This window comes from Ranitomeya imitator, chromosome 5, assembly GCF_032444005.1.
Source record: "Ranitomeya imitator isolate aRanImi1 chromosome 5, aRanImi1.pri, whole genome shotgun sequence".
Lineage (NCBI taxonomy): Eukaryota > Metazoa > Chordata > Amphibia > Anura > Dendrobatidae > Ranitomeya > Ranitomeya imitator.
In genome coordinates this window covers 436127648-436154831 of record NC_091286.1, presented here as the reverse complement: position 1 = coordinate 436154831, position 27184 = coordinate 436127648, and the positions used below count along the sequence as shown (strand labels likewise).

Genomic DNA, 27184 nt, shown 5'->3' with positions numbered 1-27184 from the left:
AAAGGCTAATGGATGGTTAGAATACCCTTGAAACCCCTTGTGCAAGTATGTTAGCACAGCTGAAAACCGTTTGCTGATTAGAAAACCTTTAAACCTGACCTTCCTTTGAGCTAGTTGAGAATCTGGAGCATTACATTTGTTGGTTCCATTAAACTCTCAAAATGGCCAGAAATAAAGAACTTTCATGTGAAACTGGACAATCTATTCTTGTTCTTAGAAATGAAGGCTATTCCATGTGAGAAATTGCCAAGAAACTGAAGATTTCCTAGAACGGTGTGTACTACTCCCTTCAGAGGAGAGCACAAACAGGCTCTAACCAGAGAATAAAGAAAAGTGGGAGGCCCCGCTGCACAACTGAGCAACAAGAGAAGTACATTAGAGTCTGTTGTTTGAGAAATCTAAGCCTCACAGGTCCTCAACTGGCAGCTTCGTTAATTAGTACACGCAAAACGCCAGTGTCAATGTCTACAGTGAAGAGGCAGAGTGGCAAAGAAAAAGCCATATCTGAGAACACATACATTGGACAGAGGAAGATTGGAAAAAAGTGTTATGTACAGATGAATCCAAGTTTGAAGTGTTTGGATCACACATAAGAACATTTGTGATATGCAGAACAACTGAAAATATGCTGGTAGAGTGCCTGACGCCATATGTCAAGCATGATGGAGGTAATGTGATGGTTTGGGGTTGCTTTGGTGCTGGTAAAGTGGGAATTTGTACAAGGTAAAAGGGATTTTGAATAAGAAAGGCTATAACTCCATTTTGAAATGCCATACCATACCCTGTGGACAGCGTTTGATTGGAGCCAATTTCATCTCATAGCAGGACAATGACCCAAAGCACACCTCCAAATTATGCAAGAACTATTTACGGAAGAAGCAGGCAGCTGGTATTCTATCTGTAATGGAGTGGACAGCGCAGTCACCAGATCTCAACCCCATTGAGCTGTTGAGGGAGCAGCTTGACCGTATGGTACGCAAGAAGTGCCCATCAAGCCAATCCAACTGTGAGAGGGGCTTCTGGATGCATGGGGTGAAATTTCTCCAGATAACCTCAGCAATTTAACTGCTAGAATACCAAAGGTCTGCAATGCTGTAATTGCTGCAAAGGGAGTGTTTGTTTATGAAAGCAAAGTTTGAAGGAGAAAATTATTATTTCAAATAAAAATCTTTTTTTGAACCTTGTCAATGTCTGGACTAGATTTTCAATTCAATTGGCAACTCATTTGATTAATTAAAGTATGAGTTTTCATGGAAAGCACAAAATTCTTTGTGACCCTATACATTTGAAAGGTAGTGTGTATATTACAAGGTCTATTTTTCAATATTGTATCATTTATGATTTACAAGAAGATGTTATTTATTATTTTCCAATTTTGTGTTTTTTGGAATAATTCAACAATATCTGAGTTTTTTCTTCCTAGATTTTGGACCTACTCAGTGGTCCTCCTCAGCTACTCACACAAACGGACACACATTAGACCTGGTCTTTGCCTGTTTCTGCTCCTTATCTAACTTCACAACCTCCCTTTTCCCTCTATCTGATATACCCCCACAGAAACCTCGCACATCTAGACACTCGCACACTCTCTGACTATTCTACCGCTGTCCTACATCTCTTCACTCCACGACACAGAAACTGCCACTAGTTTCTACAATGCTACTCTGGCATCAACCATCAACTCGATCACCCCTGTCATGCACAGCAGAGTGTGACAAATCAATAGTCAACCTTGGTACAATCACATCACTAAAAATCTTCAGCAAGTATCCAGAATTGGAGAACGACGTTGAAAGAAAATGCATTCACAAGATGATTTCACTGCACTCAAACAAGCAACACTTGCATTCAAATCAGCTCTCACCTCTGCTAAACAGGACTACTTTACATCCCTTGTATCTTCCTTATCCCACAACCCCAAACAGTTGTTCAACACTTTTCACTTTTAACTCCCTCCTCTGCCCACCACTGCCCCCTCCGACTTCCCTAATCTCTGCTGAGGACTTTGCCACGCACTTCAAAAATAAGATAGGCCAAACAAGGCAAGTCCACCACAACCCCTTTTTATGACAGACCAATGCCTTAACGCCATAACTTCCCTCTCCAAAAATCACTGAAGGACAGCTTGCTCATCTTCTCTCCAAATCACACCTCACCACTTGTGTACTTGCCTCTGCCTTCGACACAGTTGATCACTGCCAACTACTACAGATCCTCTCTTCCTTTGGTGTCAAAGACCTTGCCCTATCCTGGATCTCCTCATACCTTACCGACCGCACATTTAGTGTTTCCTACTCCCATACTACCTCTTCATTTCGCCCTCTCTCGCCCGTTCTCTTCTAAATCTATACGCTTAGCCAGGGACAGCTCATAAAGTCCTATAGCTTCCAGTACCATCTATATGCTGATGACAATCAGATCTACCTCTCTGGCCCAGATGTCACCTCTCTGCTCTCCAGAATCCCAGAGTGTCTATCAGCCATATCCTCCTTCTTCTTCTCTCACATCCTCAAACTCAATGTGGACAAATATGAAGTAATTATCTTTCCTCCAGCTCACACACCTTCACTACCTGATCTATCACAGTAAATGAATTCACACTTTCCCCACTTTCAAACCTCACATCCAAGCTCTCGCCACCTCCTGTCGCCTCTAGTTTAAAAATATTTCCAGAATCCATTTTTTCCTCAACCCTCACTCTACCAAAATGCTTGTGCATGCCCTAATCATCTCCTGTCTCGACTACTGCAACATCCTCTTTTGTGGCCTATCTTCTAACACTCTCGCACCCTTTCAGTCCATCCTTAACTCTGCTGTCTGACTAATTAACCTCTCTCCTTGCTATACTTGCTTCCTCTCTTTGCAAATCCCTTCACTGGCTCCCAATTTCCCAGCGTATCCAGTTTAAACTACTAACACTGACCTACAAAGCCATCCATAATCTTTCTCCTCCATATATTTCAGAACTAATTTCTCAATATCTTCCCCCATGTAATCTCCGTGTCTCCGAATACCTCCTTCTCTCCTCCACGCATATTTGCTCCTCACTCAATTGCTTCCAAGACTTCACCCGAACATACCCCATCATCAGGAATTCTGTGCCCCAACACGTCCGGTTATCCACCACATTTGGATCCTTCAAACGGAACCTGAAAACTCATCTCTTCAAAAAAGCTTACAACCTGTAATGACCACACAGCCACCTCAACACCATCGGAGCTACTGCAACCCCGACCTACTGTCTCCTTTCCCATAATCCTGTAGAATTTAACCCTGCTGTTCTGTTGGTCAAAAATGACCGACTTTGAACTTCAATATTCTTTAAAATATTCAAGATGCGGCTCTGAAACCCGTGGCCGACCGACCCATCCTCATTTAAGTCAATCAACCACAAGTTTCAGAACCGCATCTTGAACACCCCAAAAAATACCAAAGTTCAAAATAGGTCTCCCCAGACCGAACAGAACAGCAGGGTTAAGCCGCAAGGGCAGGGTTCACCTCCCTCTATACCAGTCTACCATTGTTAGTTTTGTTTAATGTAAGTGATATTTTTATTTTTATGTAATACCGTCTATAATGCAGGGGTGTCAAACTGCATTCCTCGAGGGCCTCAAACCATGCTTGTTTTCAAGATTTCCTTAGCATTGCACAAGGTGCTGGAATCATTCTGTGCAGGTGATTAAATTATCACCTGTGCAGTACAAGGAAATCCTGAAAACATGACCTGTTTGCAGCCCTCGAGGAATGCAGTTTGACACCTCTGGTCTAATGTACAGCACCATGGAATTAATGTTGCTATATAAATAAATATTCATAATAAAAATAATATTATTAATTTAAGAGGTTAAAAAAGGCAAAGTGGATTTTCAAAACGTGCATTATGTTCCCCTTTGCAATGCTTTTGTATTTTAATAAGCTGCAAAGAAAATAATCCCAATTCTAAACAAGAGACCATTGATAGAAGATATTCTGAGCCAAATTACTTGAAAGCAATAATTCTCTTGGACATAAGCCAGCCAAAATATCTCTTTGCACTGCAAGTTTTAGCTAAATAAAAAACACTGCAGCATTCAGCATTGGCTTATTTTTTCATTTAGTTCAGGGAAAAAATTCTTAGATTGATTTAAGGACATCAGTAATACTGATGTATTCCAGTAGCCATATTACCGTATATACTCGAGTATAAGCCGACCCGAATATAAGCCGACCCCCCTAATTTTGCCACAAAAAACTGGGAAAACTTATTGACTCGAGTATAAGCCTAGGGTGGAAAATGCAGTAGCTACTCGTAAATTTCAAAAATAAAAATAAATGCTCCATACCATTCATTATTGCCCCATAGATGCTCCATATACAACTGTGCTATATAGAATGCTCTATACCGTTCATTATGGCCCCATAGATGCTCCATATAAAGCTGTGCCACATATAATGCTCTGCACCGTTCATTATGGTCCCATAGATGCTCCTTATAAAGCTGTGCCATATATATTGCTCTGCACCGTTGATTATGGCCCCATAGATGCTCCTTATAAAGCTGTGCCCCATATACGGTATATTGCTCTGCACCGTTCATTATTTCCCCATAGATGCTCCTTATAAAGCTGTGCCATATATAATGCTCTGCACCGTTCTTTATGGCCCCATAGATGTGCCATATAAAGCTGTGCCATATATAATGCTCTGCACCGTACTTTTTGGCCCCATAGATGCTCCTTATAATGCTGTGCCATATATATTGCTCTGCACCATACTTTTTGGCCCCATAGATGCTCCTTATATAATGTTGTGCCATATATAATGCTCTGCACCGTACTTTTTGGCCCCATAGATGCTCCTTATATAATGTTGTGCCATATATAATGCTCTGCACCGTACTTTTTGGCCCCATAGATGCTCCTTATATAATGTTGTGCCATATATAATGCTCTGCACCGTACTTTTTGGCCCCATAGATGCTCCTTATATAATGTTGTGCCATATATAATGCTCTGCACCGTACTTTTTGGCCCCATAGATGCTCCTTATATAATGCTGTGCCATATATAATGCTCTGCACCATACTTTTTGGCCCCATAGATGCTCCTTATATAAAGCTGTGCCATATATAATGCTCTGCACCGTACTTTTTGGCCCCATAGATGCTCCTTATATAATGCTGTGCCATATATAATGCTCTGCACCGTTCTTTATGGGCCCATAGATGCTCCTTATATAATGCTGCTGGTGCTGCCATAAAAAAAAAAAATCACATACTCACCTCTCTTGCTCAGGGTGCCGGCGCTTTCAATATTTACCTGCTCCTCGTGCGGCTCCGACTCCAGCACTGACGCTCAGCAGAAGGCGCGCACTGACTACGTCACAGCGCCCTCTAACCTGAGCGTCATTGCTAGAGGACGCTAGAGACTGAGCTGCACCGGAGCGAGGAGCAGGTAAATATAGCGCAGCGCTGCGCTCCCCTTACCTGCTGCGGCGCGGTCCCTGCAGTCCCTGCTTCTTCCCCGGCGCTGCAGCTTCTTCCTGTAATTGAGCGGTCACAGTTACCGATCATTTACAGCAATGAATATGCGGCTCCTCCCCTATGGGCCATGTGACCACTCAGTACAGGAAGAATCTGCAGCGCCGGGGAAGCCAGGGACTGCAGGGACCGCGCCGCAGCAGGTAAGTATGATTACACAGCCCTCGCTCTCCCTCACCTGCCGACCCCCGGGTATATGACTCGAGTATAAGCCGAGAGGGGGACTTTCAGCCCAAAAAAGTGGGCTGAAAATCTCGGCTTATACTCGAATATATACGGTACATATGCAGTACACAGACCTCTAGAAGTTACTGTTGTCTAAAAGTGATCTTTATCTGCAACTGCAATTCCCCCAAAATGCTGTATAAAAAGTAAATAAAACAAGAAAGCAATGACTTGGAAATCTCTTATAGCCATATTTTATTCAGAACACAACATATGACACAGATCAGAAGGTGAAAGATAGACATTTTATTTAATTAAAAAATATTACATATAAAAAGAGGCACACACTCAAGTGATAACCCTGTGCAAGTGTTTCCTGGATGCCGAGCAGAGTGGCGCGTATCATGCCAACACTCAGCAATGCATCCAGATGAGTCAGGGTTGGACATCACCGTGGGACAAATGGATTATTTGTGGAAAGGTGAATATAAGTAAGCTTTTTTTTAACTAAAATAAATAAAAAAACTGTGTTGGGTCTCCCGTAATTTTCATAACTAGCTGAGGGAAGGCCGACAGCTGGGGGTTGATATTAATATTCTGAGAAGGGGACAATAGCCATAAAGGTTCCCTGGCAATTACTATCAGCTCATAGCTCTTTGCTTTGCCTTTATTGGCTATTAAATGTGAGACCCCCAAAAAATGACTTGGTGTTCCCAAATGTTCAATAAACAGCAAAGGCTAAACAGACAGCCATGGGCTGATATTTGGAACAGGACCAACATCTATAGCCCCTTTCTAGGCCACTAATATCAGTGGTCTAGAAAGGGGCTATGGATGCTGGCCCTGTCCCAGATCAAGAACATCAGCTCCAGCCACCCTAGATATGCTCAGCCACCCCAGAACTGGCGCATCCACAGGATGAGTCAATTCTAGCTCTTAGCTTTTGCTTTTTCCACTTGCCCTTGTGCAGTGGCAAGTGGGGTAATATTTTTGGGGTTGATGTCAGCTGTTTTATGGCGGCTGATATCAAGCCCAGGGGTTAGTACTGGAGAGATGTAGAGATGTCTATAAGATGCCCCTATTACTAACCTCATAGCAAGATTGTAATAAAGACAGGCACAGAAAAAGTCCTTTGTTTGAAATAAAATTCAAAACCCTCTTTTACCCATTTATTCTCCAAAGATAAAAGTAAAAAAGCAAACTTATACTCACCTTTCCACCGATAATCCATTTGTCCCACAATGAGGTCCAACTCCGCTACATCTGGATGCATTGCTGAGTAATGGCATGATAGAACCACTCAGCCCAATGTTCAATGAAACACTGAGCTGAGTCTGAGAAATTGGCTGTGTGTGACCAAGGTGATGTCATCAAGGTTTCCACTGGTAACACACAGCCCCGTTCCCATGCTCAGCTCAGTGTGTCCTAGATGCCAAGCTGAGCAGTTAAATAATGCCATTGCTGAGCAATGCATCTAGATGTAGCAGAGTTGAACCTTGTCATGGGACAAATGGATCATCGACAGACGGAAATAAAATAGCTGACATCAACCCAAAAATTTTACCTTAACTGCCACTGCCCCAGGGCAAGTGGGAAGAGCCTGGCAAAGAGCCAGAATTGGCACATCTAATGGATGCACCTTTTCAAGGGTGGCTGTGAACTGCTATTTTTAGGATGGGGAGGGCTAATATCGATGGACCCTTCTCAGTCTGAGAATACTAGCTCATAGCTGCCTGCTTTAGCTTGGCTTGTGATCGTTTAAATAGTTTAAAAAACGGCATGTAGACCCCTCTATTTTTGATATCCCACCAAGATAAAGCTGACAGCTGAAGGCTGCTGTTACAGATCTGCAACACAGGTGTAAGGTAGAAAGGGGGAAACTGACCCTGCACTATGACTAGGCTGAAACCCTACGATGGAGTGGGCGACCCATTCCTTGCAAATAGACCCATCGGCGATCCTAGGTTAATCTCAAGCAAAGACCTATAGATAAGAGGAAGGGATTCCCTAAAATAACTTAGGACTGGGTATAAAAATGGGTCACGTCCTAATAGAAAACAAAGAGAAGGTTGCAGAAAGCAATAGAAAACAGAAAATAAGGCTAGCAGAACCAGAGGTACCAGCACATCACAAATAACACACACAGAAGACAAAGCAAAGCACCAAGCTAGAGCTCAAGCAGATAAACACTGTTGTCCAGCAAGGACTGGGAGGCAGGTGCTGGTTAATAAAGAGTGAAACAAACACCTGACCCAAGACAAACCCAGCACCAGCAGGAAAAAGACCAGCAGCCAGAACTCCACAAGAAAATTGACAGATAGTAACAAGCTAAACAAATTCTAACAGTACCTCCCCTTTAACAAGGATCCCGTGGATCCTCTAGGCCGGGTGTCATGATTCACACCGTGACCGTCACCCCTACGTCACGGATCGGGGTGACTTTAGGCCAACAGACGGCTATCACATGTGCAGGGGGGCTTATCTTAGTTATCCCTCCACTGCTACAATGTGATGAAAAAAAAAACACACAAGGCTATTGACCTCTTGTATTACAGCAGGGGCTTATTTTAGGTATCCCACTGCTCTTCAATATACCACGAACTGCAGGGATTTATGTATATCCTGCTTACAGTTCCACTTAAAACTTGCAGCTCTCTGGCGCCCCACTTACTCTCAGGTGAGACTAGGTACTGCACCTAGGGTAATTAGTCGCAAGAAAGGCTGCCTGCTATGTACTGGCTATTGGACACGCTGCAGCGAGGCGATTTAACTACTCCCGCTCAGGCAGGAACAATAATTATCAACGCGCAGTCGCTACAATGACTCCCAACTACCCCGTACAAAGGTATGCTGCCACCAGCTCCAATTAAAGGGGTCCGAAGCTAACCCAAAACAGTAGCGTATTTCCCTTCAGAAGACTTAGGGTACGTTTTAGAGCAGGAAGAACGGAAACTAGTAATTTATATATTTTACTCCGAAAAAAGGCAGTGTTTATAAAGAAGGCATATAAAGATGTTACAATATGAGACAATTGAAAATATGTACAAAGGTAATTATAAAAAAAACAGGGATTACATGAGAAATCAACACTTACATGTGTTCAGAGCATTGCAGGCAACCACGCTAGTTGGTGGAGTTTCCATCTGTCCCAGTGCATGAGGACTGGCAGTCAGGCTCCTCAGGTGAAAAACTAACTGCTGGGGGCCTGGCAGAAACTTCTAAACCTCGGCCTGTGACATCACCAACAGGGCGGGTTTACCCAGACCCTCCTCTCTCTTCAGTCTTAGTAAATTTCACACAAGTTTGTCTAAAGCCTGTATCTCTGCTACAGAACATGTCAGAATCATAACACACCCAGCATACATCTTGTATTCAGATTTGCTCTCTATAGATACTAAATTCGAGCTAGTAGGGACACTCAGTTCCAGAGAAATCCGTACTCTGTCCCTGTTGGACTTGGAGGCTCCTGCTTACAGTGGTGGAGCGATCAGCCGATGGATGTTAGCAATATGTATTTATTATTCTCTTAGCCTAAATCATTGGCCCAATATCTTGCAATATTAGGACAAAGAGCCTCATGTTTTCAAAGGGAGATCCGACCAGTTTCAGCTGGTACAACTGTCTATGCATCTATACCTGATCGTAAAAATTCCTTTGCGAGGGGCATGAGAGGTTTGAGAGCTGAAAGTCAGGAATTTCCAGCAAGAAGCAATAAAAGCTCTTCTACAGCTGAAGTAAAGGGGGGTCAACGCCCACCCTATATGTGCTGGCAGAGAAACTAAACTTATTATATACATTTTCCTCACACCGGGCCTAATTCGGAAATCTCCTGTGAAAAGCCTTAATTAACCTTGAGGGTGTGACATCCACAGCTTTCCCCCAAGAATTGTCATCGGGACCAAAACCCTTCCAGGACACAAGATACGGTACCCCTCCCCTATGCCCCCTGGAATCAATAATGCGTGAAATCTCAAACTCACAGTCCTCATCAGTTGGGGTGTAGGCGGCATAGTAACATAGTAACATAGTTAGTAAGGCCGAAAAAAGACATTTGTCCATCCAGTTCAGCCTATATTCCATCATAATAAATACCCAGATCTACGTCCTTCTACAGAACCTAATAATTGTATGATACAATATTGTTCTGCTCCAGGAAGACATCCAGGCCTCTCTTGAACCCCTCGACTGAGTTCGCCATCACCACCTCCTCAGGCAAGCAATTCCAGATTCTCACTGCCCTAACAGTAAAGAATCCTCTTCTATGTTGGTGGAAAAACCTTCTCTCCTCCAGACGCAAAGAATGCCCCCTTGTGCCCGTCACCTTCCTTGGTATAAACAGATCCTCAGCGAGATATTTGTATTGTCCCCTTATATACTTATACATGGTTATTAGATCGCCCCTCAGTCGTCTTTTTTCTAGACTAAATAATCCTAATTTCGCTAATCTATCTGGGTATTGTAGTTCTCCCATCCCCTTTATTAATTTTGTTGCCCTCCTTTGTACTCTCTCTAGTTCCATTATATCCTTCCTGAGCACCGGTGCCCAAAACTGGACACAGTACTCCATGTGCGGTCTAACTAGGGATTTGTACAGAGGCAGTATAATGCTCTCATCATGTGTATCCAGACCTCTTTTAATGCACCCCATGATCCTGTTTGCCTTGGCAGCTGCTGCCTGGCACTGGCTGCTCCAGGTAAGTTTATCATTAACTAGGATCCCCAAGTCCTTCTCCCTGTCAGATTTACCCAGTGGTTTCCCGTTCAGTGTGTAATGGTGATATTGATTCCCTCTTCCCATGTGTATAACCTTACATTTATCATTGTTAAACCTCATCTGCCACCTTTCAGCCCAAGTTTCCAACTTATCCAGATCCATCTGTAGCAGAATACTATCTTCTCTTGTATTAACTGCTTTACATAGTTTTGTATCATCTGCAAATATCGATATTTTACTGTGTAAACCTTCTACCAGATCATTAATGAATATGTTGAAGAGAACAGGTCCCAATACTGACCCCTGCGGTACCCCACTGGTCACAGCGACCCAGTTAGAGACTATACCATTTATAACCACCCTCTGCTTTCTATCACTAAGCCAGTTACTAACCCATTTACACACATTTTCCCCCAGACCAAGCATTCTCATTTTGTGTACCAACCTCTTGTGCGGCACGGTATCAAACATAGCCACCTTATCTGGCGTATCAACCTTCTTCAGCAAAGATACATGAAAAACTGAATTAATTTTCCAGGACGAAGGAATGTCTAATCTCACCACTGATGTGTTGACAATGTGAACCACTTTGAAAGGTCCTACACACTTCGGCCCCAACTTATTAGAAGGGATCTTCAAGCTCAGATTTCTAGAGGACAACCAAACCACACCACCCTTCTTCTCTTGTCAAAAATTTCTTAGACCTCCTATTAGCCTGTTAAAGATTATGGAGCACATTGGTCCAAACCCTTTCCAAATTTCCAGAAAAACTCTTCTCCTCAGGCACCGCCGCCCCAATCCTAGAAAAAGGACCAAAAGATGGATTCTTCCCAGTACAAAAAAGAAAGGAGAATACCCAGCCGAAGAAGACGTATGATTATTGGGAGCAAACTCAGCTAATGGTAGATATTCCGACCACATCTCCTGATTGTCCGCTACAAAACATATCAAAAACTGCTCAACATCCTGGTTCTTCCTCTTGGTCTGTCCATTGGACTGTGGATGATATCCTGATGAAAATGACAAATGAACCTTAAGTCTGTCACAAAAGGCACGCCGAAAGAGAGCCACAAACTGTGGTCCAGTATTGGAGAAAATGTCCGTGTGAGCACCATGGAATCTGACAATCTCTTTCACAAATGCCCTGGAAAGTGTCTTAGCGCAGGATAATTTATTGAACGGGACCAGATGACACATCTTTCTAAACCGGTCCACAACAACCCAACTAACAGAAAAACCCTCAGAGACCGGCAGGTCGGTAATAAAATCGATTGCAAGATGCGTCCATGGAGAACTAGGAACCTCTAACGGGCAAAGCAACCCTGCTGCCAGAGCATGAGAAGGATTGGACTTAGCGCACATGGTACACTGATGCACCCACTTGACAATTTCTCTTAGCCTCCCCTGCCACCAAAAACACAGACTGATGGACTTCCTTGTTTCCACAATCCCTGGATGACCCGCCAAACAAGACTCATGACATTCCGTAAACAAAGCTCTCCTCAGGGCTTTAGGCACAAATAATTTCCCATACGGAGTGTTAGTTGGTGCCGTATCCTGGGCTTTAAGAATGCTATTTTCCCACTCAGAACCTAATGCTGCCACCACCGCCCCTCTCTGTAGAATAGATTCTTACTTTTCAGTATTAACTGCTGGGGAGAAACTTTGAGATAAAGCATCAGCTTTAACACTTTTTGTCCCATGGATATATGTCACAGAAAAATGGAACCGGGCAAAAAACAATGCCCACCTAGCTTGGCGGCATTCAAATGTTTAGCAGCATCCAGATAGTTCAGGTTCTTATGATCAGTAAAGACTTGTAGAGGATGTCTAGCGACCTCCAAAAAACGTCCCTAATGCTCAAACCCAAGCTTAATAGCCATCAATTCTCGGTTCCCAACATCGTAGTTGAGCTCCGCATCTGAAAATTTCTTAGAAAAGAAAGCACAGGGATGCACACCATCCTCTCCCTCCTGGGACAGCACAGCCCTCTCTCCTATTGATGAGGTGTCCACCTCAATCAGAAAGGGCTTAGTCTCACCTCTCTGAATCAAAGCCGGAGCAGAGTTAAACCTCTCCTTGAGATGGCTTATTGATTGGCCTCACTGTAGCCTTTCAAAAAACTTTGTTCAAATGTCCGAACATGAACAGTAGCCCTGACTTCCTGGTGAAGTTCGTGTTTAGGGTCAGTGCACAGACATTAGGTGTCTAATACGGACCACGAACTTTACTGTTCGGGTTTGCCCATCATTATTCTTTAACTAACCTGCTAGCATGCTCAGCATAATCTCTCCTGCTCATCATTAATTACACAGATCGAGAGAACTATGCAGCTGCTTCGTTATTTCAGAGAAAGGAGCAAAGCGCTTATGAATGCTCTACCCTAAAATTTAAGGAAGCAGTGAGGGAAACGTGGCACTGCTGACCTTACTGACTATAGTAATAAAAATGAATCTTTATTAATTAAATAACACAGAAAAAGCAGATAAAAGGAGAGTGTAGACACAAATAACTACTGCACAAATTAAGCCAAAATCATGCAATGTCATGTAGACCAAAACAAAAAGAATCATAAGAAGAATGAATATCCAAAGGCAGGGTAACAAAACATTTATTAATAACAGTATGTTGCTATAGAGGTCAAGTAGCTGATCCTACAAGTGAGATCAAGTTTCAGGCAGCATGTTACAAAGGTACCAAGTGGCACATAGCATAACTTAATATGTTGGGGAAGTGTCAAATGACTAGCAACAAAGTTTAGACTGACAGACTGAGAATGCTGGTAAAATAAGTAAAGATATCCTATAGTAAGTGCAGATGACAGAAGTAAAAATACCATAGGCAATGGTAAAGATAATAATAGGAGGGCAAAATCTGCAGAGGAAATAACATTTTTACCTTCTGGCAGAGGGGTAAGTTTAGGATAGAGACACTGGCTTTTTATATTCTGACTCACCAATGAGGGAGGAGCAGTTATGAGTCGCACTATTATCAACCGCTCAGATATCGGAAGTCTTGGCGTTGGTGTCCGACATCATAGTTACCCGCTACCACCAGCAGACATGTCAAGGTGGAGGCAGAGAGAGGCAAGGTCAGTGGATCTAGATAGTCTGATAATTCCTGCACAAAAATGCAGATACAAATCTTTAATTTAAAAAAAATATTAATTTAGAAATTGATGGCAAAAAAACTCCTAACAAAATGTCGGTACAGGGTTAACAAAAGTATGTGGAATTAATGTGGAAGTAATAAAAAACAGCTGGAGGGTCAATTTTAAACTAACACATGATTGCATATAAAAAGAGCATGAACAACTTTGAGTAATATTCACACAATACAGTTCATTTAATTGCATTCCATAGATCATTTGACACACGCCATTGTCCACAAGTTTTCTATGTTTTTTGAGTACTGTAGACAGCATCAGATCTTCCTCGGGTCTGTTCAAATTCAATGCTAGATTAACCCCAATCTAGGAATCTAGTCTTGGAACACAAGACAAAATTATTCTTTTACAATTGTTGGAACTATGCATATGTGAAATAATTCTTTTCTTCTGCTTTACAGGTTTTCAACCCATTTTATGTGTTTCAAGTCTATTCTTTAAGTATATGGATAGCTACAGGATACTATGAATATAGCTCAGCTATTTTATTTATGACAATCTTGTCTATTTCTGCAACAGTGTATAATTTAAGAAAGGTATGTGTGCTTGTGTTTAAAGAAAACAGTGTTCTATTCCATTTTCATTAGCAAAAAATATTTACACATCTTTTCATTTTAGCAATCAGTCAAACTGCACAGAATGTCAGCATCCTACAACAGCATTTTGGTTTCAGTGCTTCATAAAAACGGAGGTAACAGTTACAGAGAATTTACTAATTTAGTGATTAGTAACATGTAGCTACTGTATGTAGTAGTGTGTATGTCAGTAGTGTTCTCTCTTTTTAATTTATAGTCTTAAAAATGTACATTGAAACATATATGCAGATATATAATTAAAACCCCTTCATGACCTTGGGATTTTCCGTTTTTAGGTGTTCGTTTTTCGCTCCCCTACTTCCCAGAGCCATAACTTTTTTATTTTTCCGTCAATATGGCCATATGAGGGCTTACTTTTTGACAAGTTGTACTTTTGAACAACATCATCGGTTGTACCATGTCCTGTACTAGAAAATGGGAAAAAAATTCCAAGTGAGGTGAAATTGCAAAAAAAGTGCAATCCCAATGCGTGTTTTTTGTTTGGCTTTTTTGCTAGGGTCACTAAATTCTAAAAATGACCTGCCATTATGATTCTCCAGGTCATTACGAGTTCATAGACACCAAACGTGTCTAGGCTATTTTTTATCTAAGTGGTGAAAATAATTCAAAACTTTGCTAAAAAAAAAAAAGCGCCATTTTCCGATACTCGTAGTTTATTTTTGCGTGCTGAGCTGACATTTTTAGTGATACCATTTTGGTTCAGATACATTCTTTTGATCGCCCATTATTGCATTTTATTGTATTGTCGCGGCGACCAAAAAAACGTAATTTTGCCGTTTCGAATTTCTTTCTCGCTACGCCATTTAGCGATCAGGTCAATCCTTTTTTTAATGATAGATAGGGCGATTCTGAATGCGGCGATACCAAATATGTGCATGCTTGATTTTTTTATTGTTTTATTTTGAATGGGGCGAAAGGGGGTGCTTTAAACTTTTATTTTTTTTATTTTTTTTATATTTTTTTAAACATTTTTTTTAACTTTTGCCTGCTTCAATAGCCTCCAAGGGAGGCTAGAAGCTGGCAAAGCCTGATCGGCTCTGCTGCATAGCAGCAATCATCAGATCGCGCCTATGTAGCTGAATTGCAGGCTTGCTATGAGCGCCAACCACAGGGTGGCGCTCACAGCAAGCCGGTATCAGTAACCATAGAGGTCTCAAGGAGATCATGTGACATGGTCGGCGATGTGGGCATTTCCGGCGGAAGTGGTAGTTAAATGCCGCTGTCAGCATTTGACAGCGGCATTTAACTAGTTAAAGGGAACCTATCACCTGAATTTGGCGGAACTGGTTTTGGGTCATATGGGTGGAGTTTTCGGGTGTTTGATTCACCCTTTCCTTACCCGCTGGCTGCATGCTGCCCGCAATATTGGATTGAAGTTCATTCTCTGTCCTCCATAGTACACGCCTGCGCAAGGCAATCTTGCCTTGCGCAGGCGTATACTACGGAGGGCAGAGAATGAGTCTGCCTATGGGGGTGCATTATACTATATTGTTGACTATTTGGTGCATTATGCTACTGTATATGGAGGCTATCTAGGTGGCTACCATACAGTGTGGAGATTAATAATAATAATAATAATAATAATAATAATAATCTTTATTTATATAGCGCCAACATATTCCGCAGTGCTTTACAGTTTAACAGTTTCAAAAAAACAGTCATAAGTAACAACGTTAACAATACAATTCGAACTCGACTTCAGGAAAATGGCCGCCGCGATGTCCATCTGCGCACGCGCAGCATCCCGCGGCCATTTTCCTGAAGCCCCGGGAAGCAGGAGACTCCATCTGTGCACGCGCGGCCTCAGGAAGATGGCCGCGCCCACCGAGAAACAATAGCGGCGAGCGCGCTCTTTTTCTACAGCTGCGCAGTGCATTCGGCACTGGCGCATGCGAGAAGCACTACGCCACCAACGGGAACATAAGCAAGATGTGGGGGAGAAACAGCGCTGTGACCACGCCCATCTGACCTGACCAGCCTGATTGACAGGCGAAAAAGGACACTTTTGTAAGGTATTTCGGCAGCATAGGTAGGGAATCAGGGGACAAAAAATACCCTATTGTAAAGCACAGCTCAGGCCCTATTTAACGGTATTTTTATCTCCTACTGAAAAAACGGGGTGACAGGTTCCCTTTAAGGATAGACTGGAGAGGGGAAAGTCGAGTAAGGGGGAGGCCAATTAGTAGAGCATTACAGTAGTCCAAGCAGGAGTGGATCAGGGCGACAGTGAGGGTTTTTGTTGTTTCCATGGTGAGAAAAGAGCGGATTCTAGAGATGTTCTTTAGGTGTAAATGGCACGAGCAGGCAAGAGATTGTATGTGGGAGGTGAAGGAGAGATCGGAGTGAAACATAACACCCAGACAGCGCGTCTGCTGCCGGAGTGTTATTATGGTGCCACCCATGGAGAGGGAAATGTCAGATTTAGGGAGGTTAGTAGATGGCGGGAGCAGAAGAAGTTCAGTTTTGGAGAGGTTGAGTTTCAGATAGAGAGCAGGCATGATGTTGGAGACTGCAGACAGACAGTCAGTGGCGTTCTGTAGTACAGCGGGGTAAGGTCAGGGGAGGATGTGTATAGTTGTGTGTCATCGGCATAAAGATGGTACTGAAAGCCAAATCTGCTGATGGTCTGTCCAATTGGGGCCGTGTAGAGAGAGAAGAGAAGGGGGCCAAGGACTGAGCCCTGAGGTACCCCGACAGTGAGAGGAAGAGGAGATGAAGTGGAGCCAGAGAACAAAACACTGAAGGAGAGAGCATCATGCTGTATTAAAGGGAGCTGTACAAGGGGAGACTTGGGACATTATTAAATGTAAAATGGGCACTTATTGCTATAGGGGAACTCAGGTTACTGTGGTTATCAAAGGGGCACACAGGGCAAAATTACTTTCTAGGGGGCAAAATATGGGCACTGTTTTGTAGGGCACTTGCACCTGGCATTACTATATTGTAGAGAGTTGCTTTAGAATTGAGAGGGCACAGAGAACCACACAGCAGGTGCAGTAATAGGGACACATATGGCAGCAGCGGCTCAGTATTGGGGTATCAGGGGCAGTAATAGGGACAGATACATCAGCGGCTCAGTATTGGGGTATCAGGTGTAGTAATAGGGACACATTCGGCAGCAGAGGCTCAGTATTGGGGTATCAGGGGCAGTAATAGGGACACATTCGGCAGCAGAGGCTCAGTATTGGGTATCCGGTGTAGTAATAGGGACACATACGGCAGCAGCGGCTCAGTATTGGGGTATCAGGGGCAGTAATTGGGACAGATACATCAGCGGCTCAGTATTGGGGTATTAGGTGTAGTAATAGGGACACATTCGGCAGCAGAGGCTCAGTATTGGGGTATCAGGGGCAGTAATAGGGACTCATTTGGCAGCAGAGGCTCAGTATTGGGGTATCAGGGGCAGTAATTGGGACAGATACATCAGCGGCTCAGTATTGGGGTATCAGGTGTAGTAATAGGGACACATTCGGCAGCAGAGGCTCAGTATTGGGGTATCAGGGGTAGTAATAGGGACTCATTTGGCAGCAGAGGCTCAGTATTGGGTATCAGGTGTAGTAATAGGGACACATACGGCAGCAGCGGCTAAGTATTGGGGTATCAGGGGCAGTAATTGGGACACATACGGCAGCAGCGGCTCAGTATTGGGGTATCAGGTGTAGTAATAGGGACACATATGGCAGCAGCCGCTCAGTATTGGGGTATCAGGTGTAGTAACAGGGACATGTACGGCAGCAGCGGCTCAGTATTAGGGTATCAGGGGCAGTAATAGGGACACATACAGCAGCAGCTCAGTATTGGGGTATCAGCAGGATGAGGAGTTTGTGCAGGTTGGGAATAGATGGTGATGGGGCTGGAATATGAGAAGTGAAATGTGTCTTTGTTGTAATCTTTGTAGCTGAGTCCTGGATGGAAGAAGTTGTCATGTCGGTCTGGGCCAGATGGAAAAGACGGGAAAAATGAACGATTTCATCAGAAAGAACGTCAGCGGTAAGTCATTATCTGTAACTGTACTGTGATCTCTTATATGTTCTGTAGGGCTGGTATCTACCACTGACCATATGGCGGTAATATCTATGTTGGTCTTTATATAGAGATTATCTTCAGTAACAGCGCTGTCTTCTGCTGAGGTTCTCCTCCACTATTAGGGTGGGTCACCCAGCTGTAATCAAGGTTACCTGGTTAGGGGCCCACTCAGAAGTTTCGCCCCCCCCCCCGCCTGAACCAAAACGGTAGCTATGCCTCTGCTGGTGTGGGTTGCTGGTATCAGTGCAAATGTAGTAGTCTGGAGTTCAAACTGGCAAAAAAAATCAGTAAATAATTTGCACTGTACAGTATCTGTACACACTCACTGACATTCCTGCTGTGGGTTGCTGGTATCTTTGAAAAAAGTCCGAAATGGATATTGTGATTGGAGTAAAATGTATCCTATACTCTTTGTAGGGAACTTTGTGTAGCTTGTAAAGCTGTCGGTGGAACTTACAGTAATAAGTACTCCTATAATTACAAGTATCTCAGCCCCGCTCCGGCCGGCAGCGCCGTAACAAACTGAAAGTGTCGCAAACGTCTCTGTGATTCATGACCTCACCAAACTACAGAAATTTTGAAGACCAAAAGGAAACCAGTGATCACTATTGGCATACAGTAGGTTTGGTGAATCTCTTGATGCTTGTTACAGCAGTAGTGCAATACATCTAGGTGGGAGCACCAGGTTTTCTTTTCTATTTGACAGTTTTTGTTTATTCACATCTCCTGTTTCAAATCAGCAGCCATTCCTATAATCTCCACCAGTCCTGCAGGTGGTCACATGCCTTACGTCATTACATAGCTAGCTTACATAGTGATGGCGGCACATATGGCATGTGAATGCTGAGGCCAGTAATTTCCTGCAGTGAGCACACAAATGATATATGACTAGAAAAGATCAAATCTTTTAAAATTCTAATTCAACGGATTTCATTAATTTATTGAAAGAATTTGATTTGCAAAAAATCGATTTGTGAATCTCTATACTGCTCTATACTGCTAAGCCTGAATAAGATGTGTGTAACATTATGCTTTATCTATTTAACCCCTTTTTTGCACTTTAACACAAATGCAACTTTAATAATGTATAATTGACTGGAAAATATGTAGCTATAGATAAATGGTTGGTTATTGATGATAAGTAGAACATTTCATAATAAATAACACAAAACAAATTTTCATGCTTTTTTTATTTTATCACTTTTAGCCTTTTATGATCAGGCACACTAATCTGTCCTTCCCTGTATATCCATGAGAATGGCTGTAATGTCATGCACAGGGCCAAACTCAGAATTCACCTGTCTGGTCCTATGATCTACAGCAAATCTAATTGACTATGCATTTTTTTAAACGATACATGTAGGTCCTGGACTTGATGACGGACATTCCATTCTTGTGGCAACACCACTGTATCTGTGTGTCCCATCAATTTTGTATGGTCTTATGGTTTCTAGACCATGAAAAACTAAGAATCAATGTTGTATTTCTCAATTGATCATCTTCTCCAGCCATGGGACTTAGTGCCAAGAACTGACACTGTTGAATGAAGAACATGTATTGCAGAATTATAATTTTGTAGCTGAAGAAATTGCAATAGATTCCACATAACCAGAAGAATTAGACATTACTAGTATATATTGAATTATTTCAAACCTGAAATACTGTAAGAAGTGATGCCTTCTCAACAAAAAAATAAAAATATATATTTATTCATATCCAACAGCAATAAGTTGGATCCATGTGTTTCAGCTAAGTGGTGTTTGTTTCATAATGAATACAGGGAGTATTAGTGGAAAAATACTATGAAATCCTTTAAAACTGGCTCAAAACTATGACGGTTCACATTCATCTGAACTAAAAAAAAAGAGCAAGTTCATGCTTTACCTGCACTAAAAAAAAACATCATTCATATAAAAATTGAGAATTTTGCTCTTGGAAATTACATCAATACAAAGAATTTTTGTTCACAACAATTTTTCTTTTTGTTCCCTCCCTGCTCAGAGGGACTAATCCTATGCAGGGTCTTACTATGCAAATTTATTACAGTTGGTGCCCCTTAAAAATTAGGCATTTCACTAAAAATAAGAAAAAAGCTGGAACCAAAAGAAATTTGAAAGTCATGGAAGCCCAATATTTTTTTTGAATAAATTTTGCTCTCTGTGCCCATCCATGCTCAGGTGCCCAGTTCTTCACAGGGTCCTACCAGTGCAAGTCATCCCAGTATAGCTTGCCCGTCAAAAATTCATACACAAAATATAATATAAGGGTTGGGGGTCACTTGGGAAATAGCGATCACAAAATAATAAGTTTTCATGTATCCTTTAAAAAGATGTGTAGTAGAGGGGTTACAAGGACACTAAACTTCAGGAGGGCAAATTTCCAACGGATGAGAGAGGATCTTGGTGCAATTAACTGGGACGATATCCTGAGACACAAAAATAGACAAAGAAAATGGGAGACGTTTATTAGCATCCTGGATAGGACCTGTGCACAGTATATACCGTATGGGAATAAACATACTAGAAATAGGAGGAAACCAATATGGCTAAATAGAGTTGTAAGGGGCGCAATAAGTGACAAAAAGAAAGCATTTAGAGAATTAAAGGAAGTAGGTAGTGAGGAGGCATTAAATAAATACAGAAAATTAAAAAAAATTCTGTAAAAAGCAAATCAAGGCAGCAAAGATTGAGACAGAGAGACTCATTGCCAGAGAGAGTAAAAATAATCCTAAAATATTCCTTAACTACATAAATAGTAAGAAACTAAAAAATGATAGTGTTGGCCCCCTTAAAAATAGTCTGGGTGAGATGGTGGATGAGGATGAGGAAAAAGCCAATATGCTAAATGACTTTTTTTCATCAGTATTTACACAAGACAATCCCATGGCAGACAAAATGACTAGTGAAATAAATTCCCAATTAAATGTCACCTGCTTAACCCAGCAGGAAGTGCGGCGGCGTCTAAAAATCACTAAAATTGACAAATCTCCGGGCCCGGATGGGATACACCCTCGAGTACTGCAGGAATTAAGTACAGTCATTGATAGACCATTATTTTTAATCTTTAAAGACTCCATAATAACAGGGTCTGTGCCGCAGGACTGGCGTATAGCAAATGTGGTGCCAATATTCAAAAAGGGAACAAAAACTGAACTCAGAAATTATAGGCCAGTAAGCTTAACCTCTACTGTGGGTAAAATCCTGGAGGGCATTCTAAGGGACGCTATACTGGAGTATCTGAAGAGGAATAACCTCATGACCCAGTATCAGCACGGGTTTACTAGGGACCGTTCATGTCAGACTAATTTGATCAGTTTCTATGAAGAGGTAAGTTCCGGATTGGACCAAGGGAACCCAGTGGATGTAGTGTATATGGACTTTTCAAAAGCTTTTGATACGGTGCCACACGAAAGGTTGATACACAAAATGAGAATAATGGGGATAGGGGAAAATATGTGCAAGTGGGTTGAGAGCTGGCTCAGGGATAGGAAACAAAGGGTGGTTATTAATGGAGCACACTCGGACTGGGTAGCGGTTAGCAGTGGGGTACCACAGGGGTCAGTATTGGGCCCTCTACTTTTTAACATATTTATTAATGACCTTGTAGGGGGCATTCAGAGTAGAATTTCAATATTTGCAGATGACACTAAACTCTGCAAGGTAATCAATACAGAGGAGGACAATTTTATATTACAGGATGATTTATGTAAACTAGAAGCTTGGGCTGATAAATGGCAAATGAGCTTTAATGGGGATAAATGTAAGGTCATGCACTTGGGTAGAAGTAATAAGATGTATAATTATGTGCTTAATTCTAAAACTCTGGGCAAAACCGTCAATGAAAAAGACCTGGGTGTATGGGTGGATGACAAACTTAAATTCAGTGGCCAGTGTCAGGCAGCGGCTACAAAGGCAAATAAAATAATGGGATGCATTAAAAGAGGCATAGATGCTCATGAGGAGAATATAATTTTACCTCTATACAAGTCACTAGTTCGACCACACTTAGAATACTGTGCACAGTTCTGGTCTCCGGTGTTTAAGAAAGACATAGCTGAACTGGAGCGGGTGCAGAGAAGAGCGACCAAGGTTATTAGAGGACTGGGGGATCTGCAATACCAAGATAGGTTATTACACTTGGGGCTATTTAGTTTGGAAAAACGAAGACTAAGGGGTGATCTTATTTTAATGTATAAATATATGAGGGGACAGTACAAAGACCTTTCTGATGATCTTTTTAATCATAGACCTGAAACAGGGACAAGGGGGCATCCTCTCCGGTTGGAGGAAAAAAGGTTTAAGCATAATAACAGACGCGGATTCTTTACTGTAAGAGCAGTGAGACTATGGAACTCTCTGCCGTATGATGTTGTAATGAGTGATTCATTACTTAAATTTAAGAGGGGACTGGATACCTTTCTGGAAAAGTATAATGTTACAGGGTATATACACTAGATTCCTTGATAGGGCGTTGATCCAGGGAACTAGTCTGATTGCCGTATGTGGAGTCGGGAAGGAATTTTTTTCCCCAATGTGGAGCTTAATCTTTGCCACATGCGTTTTTTTGCCTTCCTCTGGATCAACATGTTAGGGCATGTTAGGTTAGGCTATGGGTTGAACTAGATGGACATATAGTCTTCCTTCAACCTTAATAACTATGTAACTATATAATGGTGAAGCAGAGAGCCAGAAGCCTAGATAAAATTGGGAGCCATAGAAGCCCAACAATTTCTTTTTATTTTGTGCCTATTCCAGTACTGGAACCCAATCTTTTCAGGATCAACCCCAAGGAATTCACACCAGATTTTGAAGCCAAAATATTAATTTCAGTAAAAATGTAAACACGCTGAAAAATACCAAAAATTTGCATAATTGAAAACAAAGAATTTTGTACCCTCTTTCAAAAACGTCAGTAAGTGACTTATGGACCTTACCAATTCTCAATGGCAGATTTCAGAGATACTTATGCTCCAGTTTGTATGTTGCATAATATTATCTGTCACTCCCTCCCCGCTCCCAGTGGTAATTTAGCAAATTAGCCAGTGACCAAGTCGTATTGCTCTATCGCAGCTAATCCTGGCAGCTGTTTTTCACCACAAAGGAACGGTTGAAGTGCCCACATACACTTTTGAAGATAAGAACAACTTTGTTCTAAGTAGCATATTTAAAAAATAGAGCAAAAATTTAATCTTGGGCCCGGGAATTATCCTCGGTCACATTTGATATATTGTTGTTCACTATTGCTGGTTAGTATGGGTGTATATTTATTGCGGATAATGTGGAGGAAGTGTATGAGTCATCTAACCACCAAAAACACAGTCATGCATCTTTGCAAAACATTGAATCAAACGGAAGGGTCATAAAGTACATGTAACCTTCAAGGCTTTAACTGCTGTTGTCAATGGTGGAACTTGAGACAATGTCAATTCCAATTATTCAATAAATAAATGTCTACAATTATAAGCAAAAGATAGTAAAATCCAGGTGATTAAGCATCAATTGTGGAGAACTTGGTCATGTTTGCGTTCGCTTTCTACCCAATCAGAGAGCAGAATGCATATTTCTTGGTCACAGAAAACTGACAATGTAATGGATAGAGAGGAGGAAGAGTATCGAGAGCAGTAAATGAGGAGGAGGATGATGATGACCACGAGGTGAATAAGGAGGAGAGCTTGAACTTTTCTCATTTTGCTGGTCAGTTTGCTTTTCCTATTTAAGCACTGTAGGTAATGACATATTCTGATGGAGAGATGTTATTTCTAGTCGATGTATACCAGGATTTAGGCTGTATATTTATTTTACAGCACCATAGCCTGCATACTGTAAAAGGTTAGTCCTCAGGCAATGAAGAAAATAATTTACACACCTGAGATGCCAGCACATAGAAATTTCCATCACCACAACCACCAATAGAGCTGTCAGGCACTACTTACCCTCCTACACCAACATCATTTACTCCCAAGCTGAAAGCAAAAAAAACAGATTTCCTCCCAGAGGATCCTCTCTTGCTAGACACAGGCTTTTCACACTATTTTGCTTCCCCGTTATCAGCAGCATTATCCATAACTGGGCAACAGTTGTTTCTAAGTGGAAAATACCCAGAGCTTGTTGAGATTTGGCCTGTGATGAGTGCTCAAGTCACTTGCAATGCCCCTTCTACCAAAGCTCACAAAGCCATCAACACAGCTTGGCATTATAATTGTGTACTCCATCTGTTTCAAATCAACTGGAATATGTTCTTCTTGTGAAATACATACATTAATGGGATGACTGAATAGAGTTCAAATCAATGAAAATTAAATTCTACTTTGAAAAACATTAGGTATTCAGGGGGTGGAGGAGGTGGACAGTACAGAACACTGACTCAAACTGACAGTGTTGCTGTTAGGCGTAACATCATCCTGTTGTGACTAAGATGTGTTATGTAACTTATGTATCACTTTCCCTATACTTCATTAGCTACTGATGTGCATTCCAAAGGCAAAGGAGGGCAGTTGTTACCCTTGCGCTACTTTTGCTGATGCCAGCAGTGCCGCTGTTGTTAGTGGCTCTGATATTTTTAGCTGTAGTATGTTTTTATTCCATCTTACACTGCGCTGTCCATTGCCAGGACCAATTTTTCCTGTACCATTGGACACAATTATAAATTCTACAAAAAAGTTAGTGTAATAATTTGTTTTAAGGGTTTTTGATAAGCAAATTTAATCTCCCATACCAAAGAGGATAGCTTGTAGCAACAATTCCAGAGACTCACATTCACAATTTCTACATATTCTAGTAGTATATCACATTTTCATTTATGTTTTTCTGACCTTTTATTCCTACCCTGTAAAAGCCCAAAATATGGCCACTGATTTCTCATCTTTTAGTGTATGTGCATGTAAGGAGGAGAACTGGGCCGTGTGTACCTGTCCTATGCCGTGTCCGGAACTGTCGGGGATGTCTCCTCTATTGTCTAGGGGAAGGAGTTAGAGACTGGACAGATCTTTGCACTCAGACACAGGGTGTGTGGCTAAGCATCAAATGCAACAGCGTGCGCAGAAGCAGGCAGTCTTGGCGGGAGCAGGCTGCGCGCAGCACAGCGAGAGGTGTGCTCCATCCCTTCAGCAGTGGGACTGCGCTGGCCCACGTCCTGGTACTCCCGCCATTGTCAGCAGGAATCAGAGTGAGAAGCGCAGTGTGCCCAGTAACTGGCAGAAAGCGACGAGCCGTGCGCGTCGTGACGGTGAGTACAGCACACGTGTCAGAGAGAGAACCAGGTGCCGGATAGACATTTGTGGCCCACCTTTCCGGCATATACCTGCCAGCTCACGGGGAACCCTGATAGTGTTGCAGCCTTGTCTGTTCTGGCTGCATAGGTACATGGATTAGGGGCTCAGCCAAAGGTGCCGGAGACCAACCGCTGCTACCAGAAGACGGACCACCATTGTCAACAGATCCTCCGGGGACAACACTACGCCAGCCATTGCAGGCGCCATCAACCCCCAAGTAGCACCTGCATTCTGAAGAACTCCTGACCCGATAAGTGCACCAAAGAACTGCTGACACTTTGTTTATTAACCCTTCATATCCTTTCAATTGGACTGTTATTCTCCCCATTTAACCCTGCACCTCCCTGCAAGGAGTTAACCCCCTGTTAAATTAAAACTTACATCTGTTAACCCTTGCTCTGCCTTCTGTCTGTCACTGCATCCCGCAACCTGCCTTCACTTGGTGTAGTCAGCAGGATGCAGTCCACAGGCTCAGAATAGACAGACCAGAAGGCCATGGCTACCCCAAGGGCCAATATACCGCTGGCAGCCATGCTGAGCAACCTTCCAAAGTTCGCAGGAAGCAACACTTTGCTATGGGACTGGACTGCAAGGGTCAAGGGCATGTTGAAGATGCATCCAATGACCCCTGCGATGCAGGCACAGATTGGTCTGGACAGGAAGGCGAGGTACTCTGTCATGTTTTGGCCCCCACATGAGTGAAATACCTTTACCAAGGGGTTATAAATTCTAGAGGAAATGCACAGAGACCCTTACAGACGTCAGGGAATTGCGCTGCAGGAGATCCATGCTGTGATCGCTAAGCAGGATGATGTTGGCGTAGGGCCTCCTGACATAATACTGAGAGACCAACTAGTGACAGGCTACAGAGATGTGCTGCTTAAACAGGCTTTGCGGTAGCGCGTGTGGGTTAATCCACGTATGTCTTTTTTGGAGGTTGGGGTGGAGGTGAGCGCACCCGAGCAGGAGCAGGGGGTGACAGCCCCAGCAGGGAAGGTTCGGAGCAGAGAGGTATCCACTGCTCTTGCAACTGAACAAAGTTGTGTGAGTAACATCCAGAAGGAAATCCAGGGAATGCGAGAAGAAAGGTTCGACTTAAGGACGAAGCCTCCCCTAACCCTGGATCCCTCCAGAGGTCGAACTAATCCCAAGCCTCGCCAGGAAAAGAGACAACCTCGCAAAGAAAGATCGCAGATCTGTTTTGTATGTGGAGACATTGAACATTATACCCGTGGATGCACGTGGCGGGGGCGATCTCCTAACCACCAACAGCTAAAATAGAGGGCTCCATGGCTAGGGGATGCCGCCCAAAGCCTGAGCAGTCAAGAAGAAGAAAAGGAAGTCCCACAAGTTTAGTGTCTCTGAGTCGTCTTGTATGGGCTGAAATGGATGGTCAGGCCGTCCGCGGTTTAGTTGATACTGGCACTCAAGTAACTACTATGCCTGAGACTTAATTTAGATGTCATTTTCCCGAGGTGATGCGGCCCAGTAATTAAATTGATGGTGGCCAATTAGTTGCCCATCCAAGTTGCAGGGGTTGTCTGGAAGCAAATCATTGTGTGCAGCAAAAATGTGGGCCTGAAGGGAGTCGTGTTAACGTCCGTTGGCCCAGGCAATGGTCCCAATGTGACTCTAGGAATGAAAGCGTTGAAAGAACTCAAGAGCATCCTGGTCAATGGGTCAGCAGATGTGTTCCTGAATTGATGGATCCCTCACATCCCCCAGAGAA

The 27184-nt window shown here is 42.7% G+C and overlaps 1 protein-coding gene across 1 annotated transcript in view; it reads left to right on the top strand.

Annotated features, from left to right (window-relative positions):
* Positions 1-27184, top strand: part of LOC138638116 (probable cation-transporting ATPase 13A4) — a 542444-nt gene that overhangs the window by 209633 nt on the left and 305627 nt on the right. Inside the window, exons 7-8 of the mRNA XM_069727138.1 lie at positions 13965-14099; positions 14182-14254. Coding sequence (XP_069583239.1) covers positions 13965-14099; positions 14182-14254 — 208 coding nt within the window. The remainder of the gene's footprint in view (positions 1-13964; positions 14100-14181; positions 14255-27184) is intronic.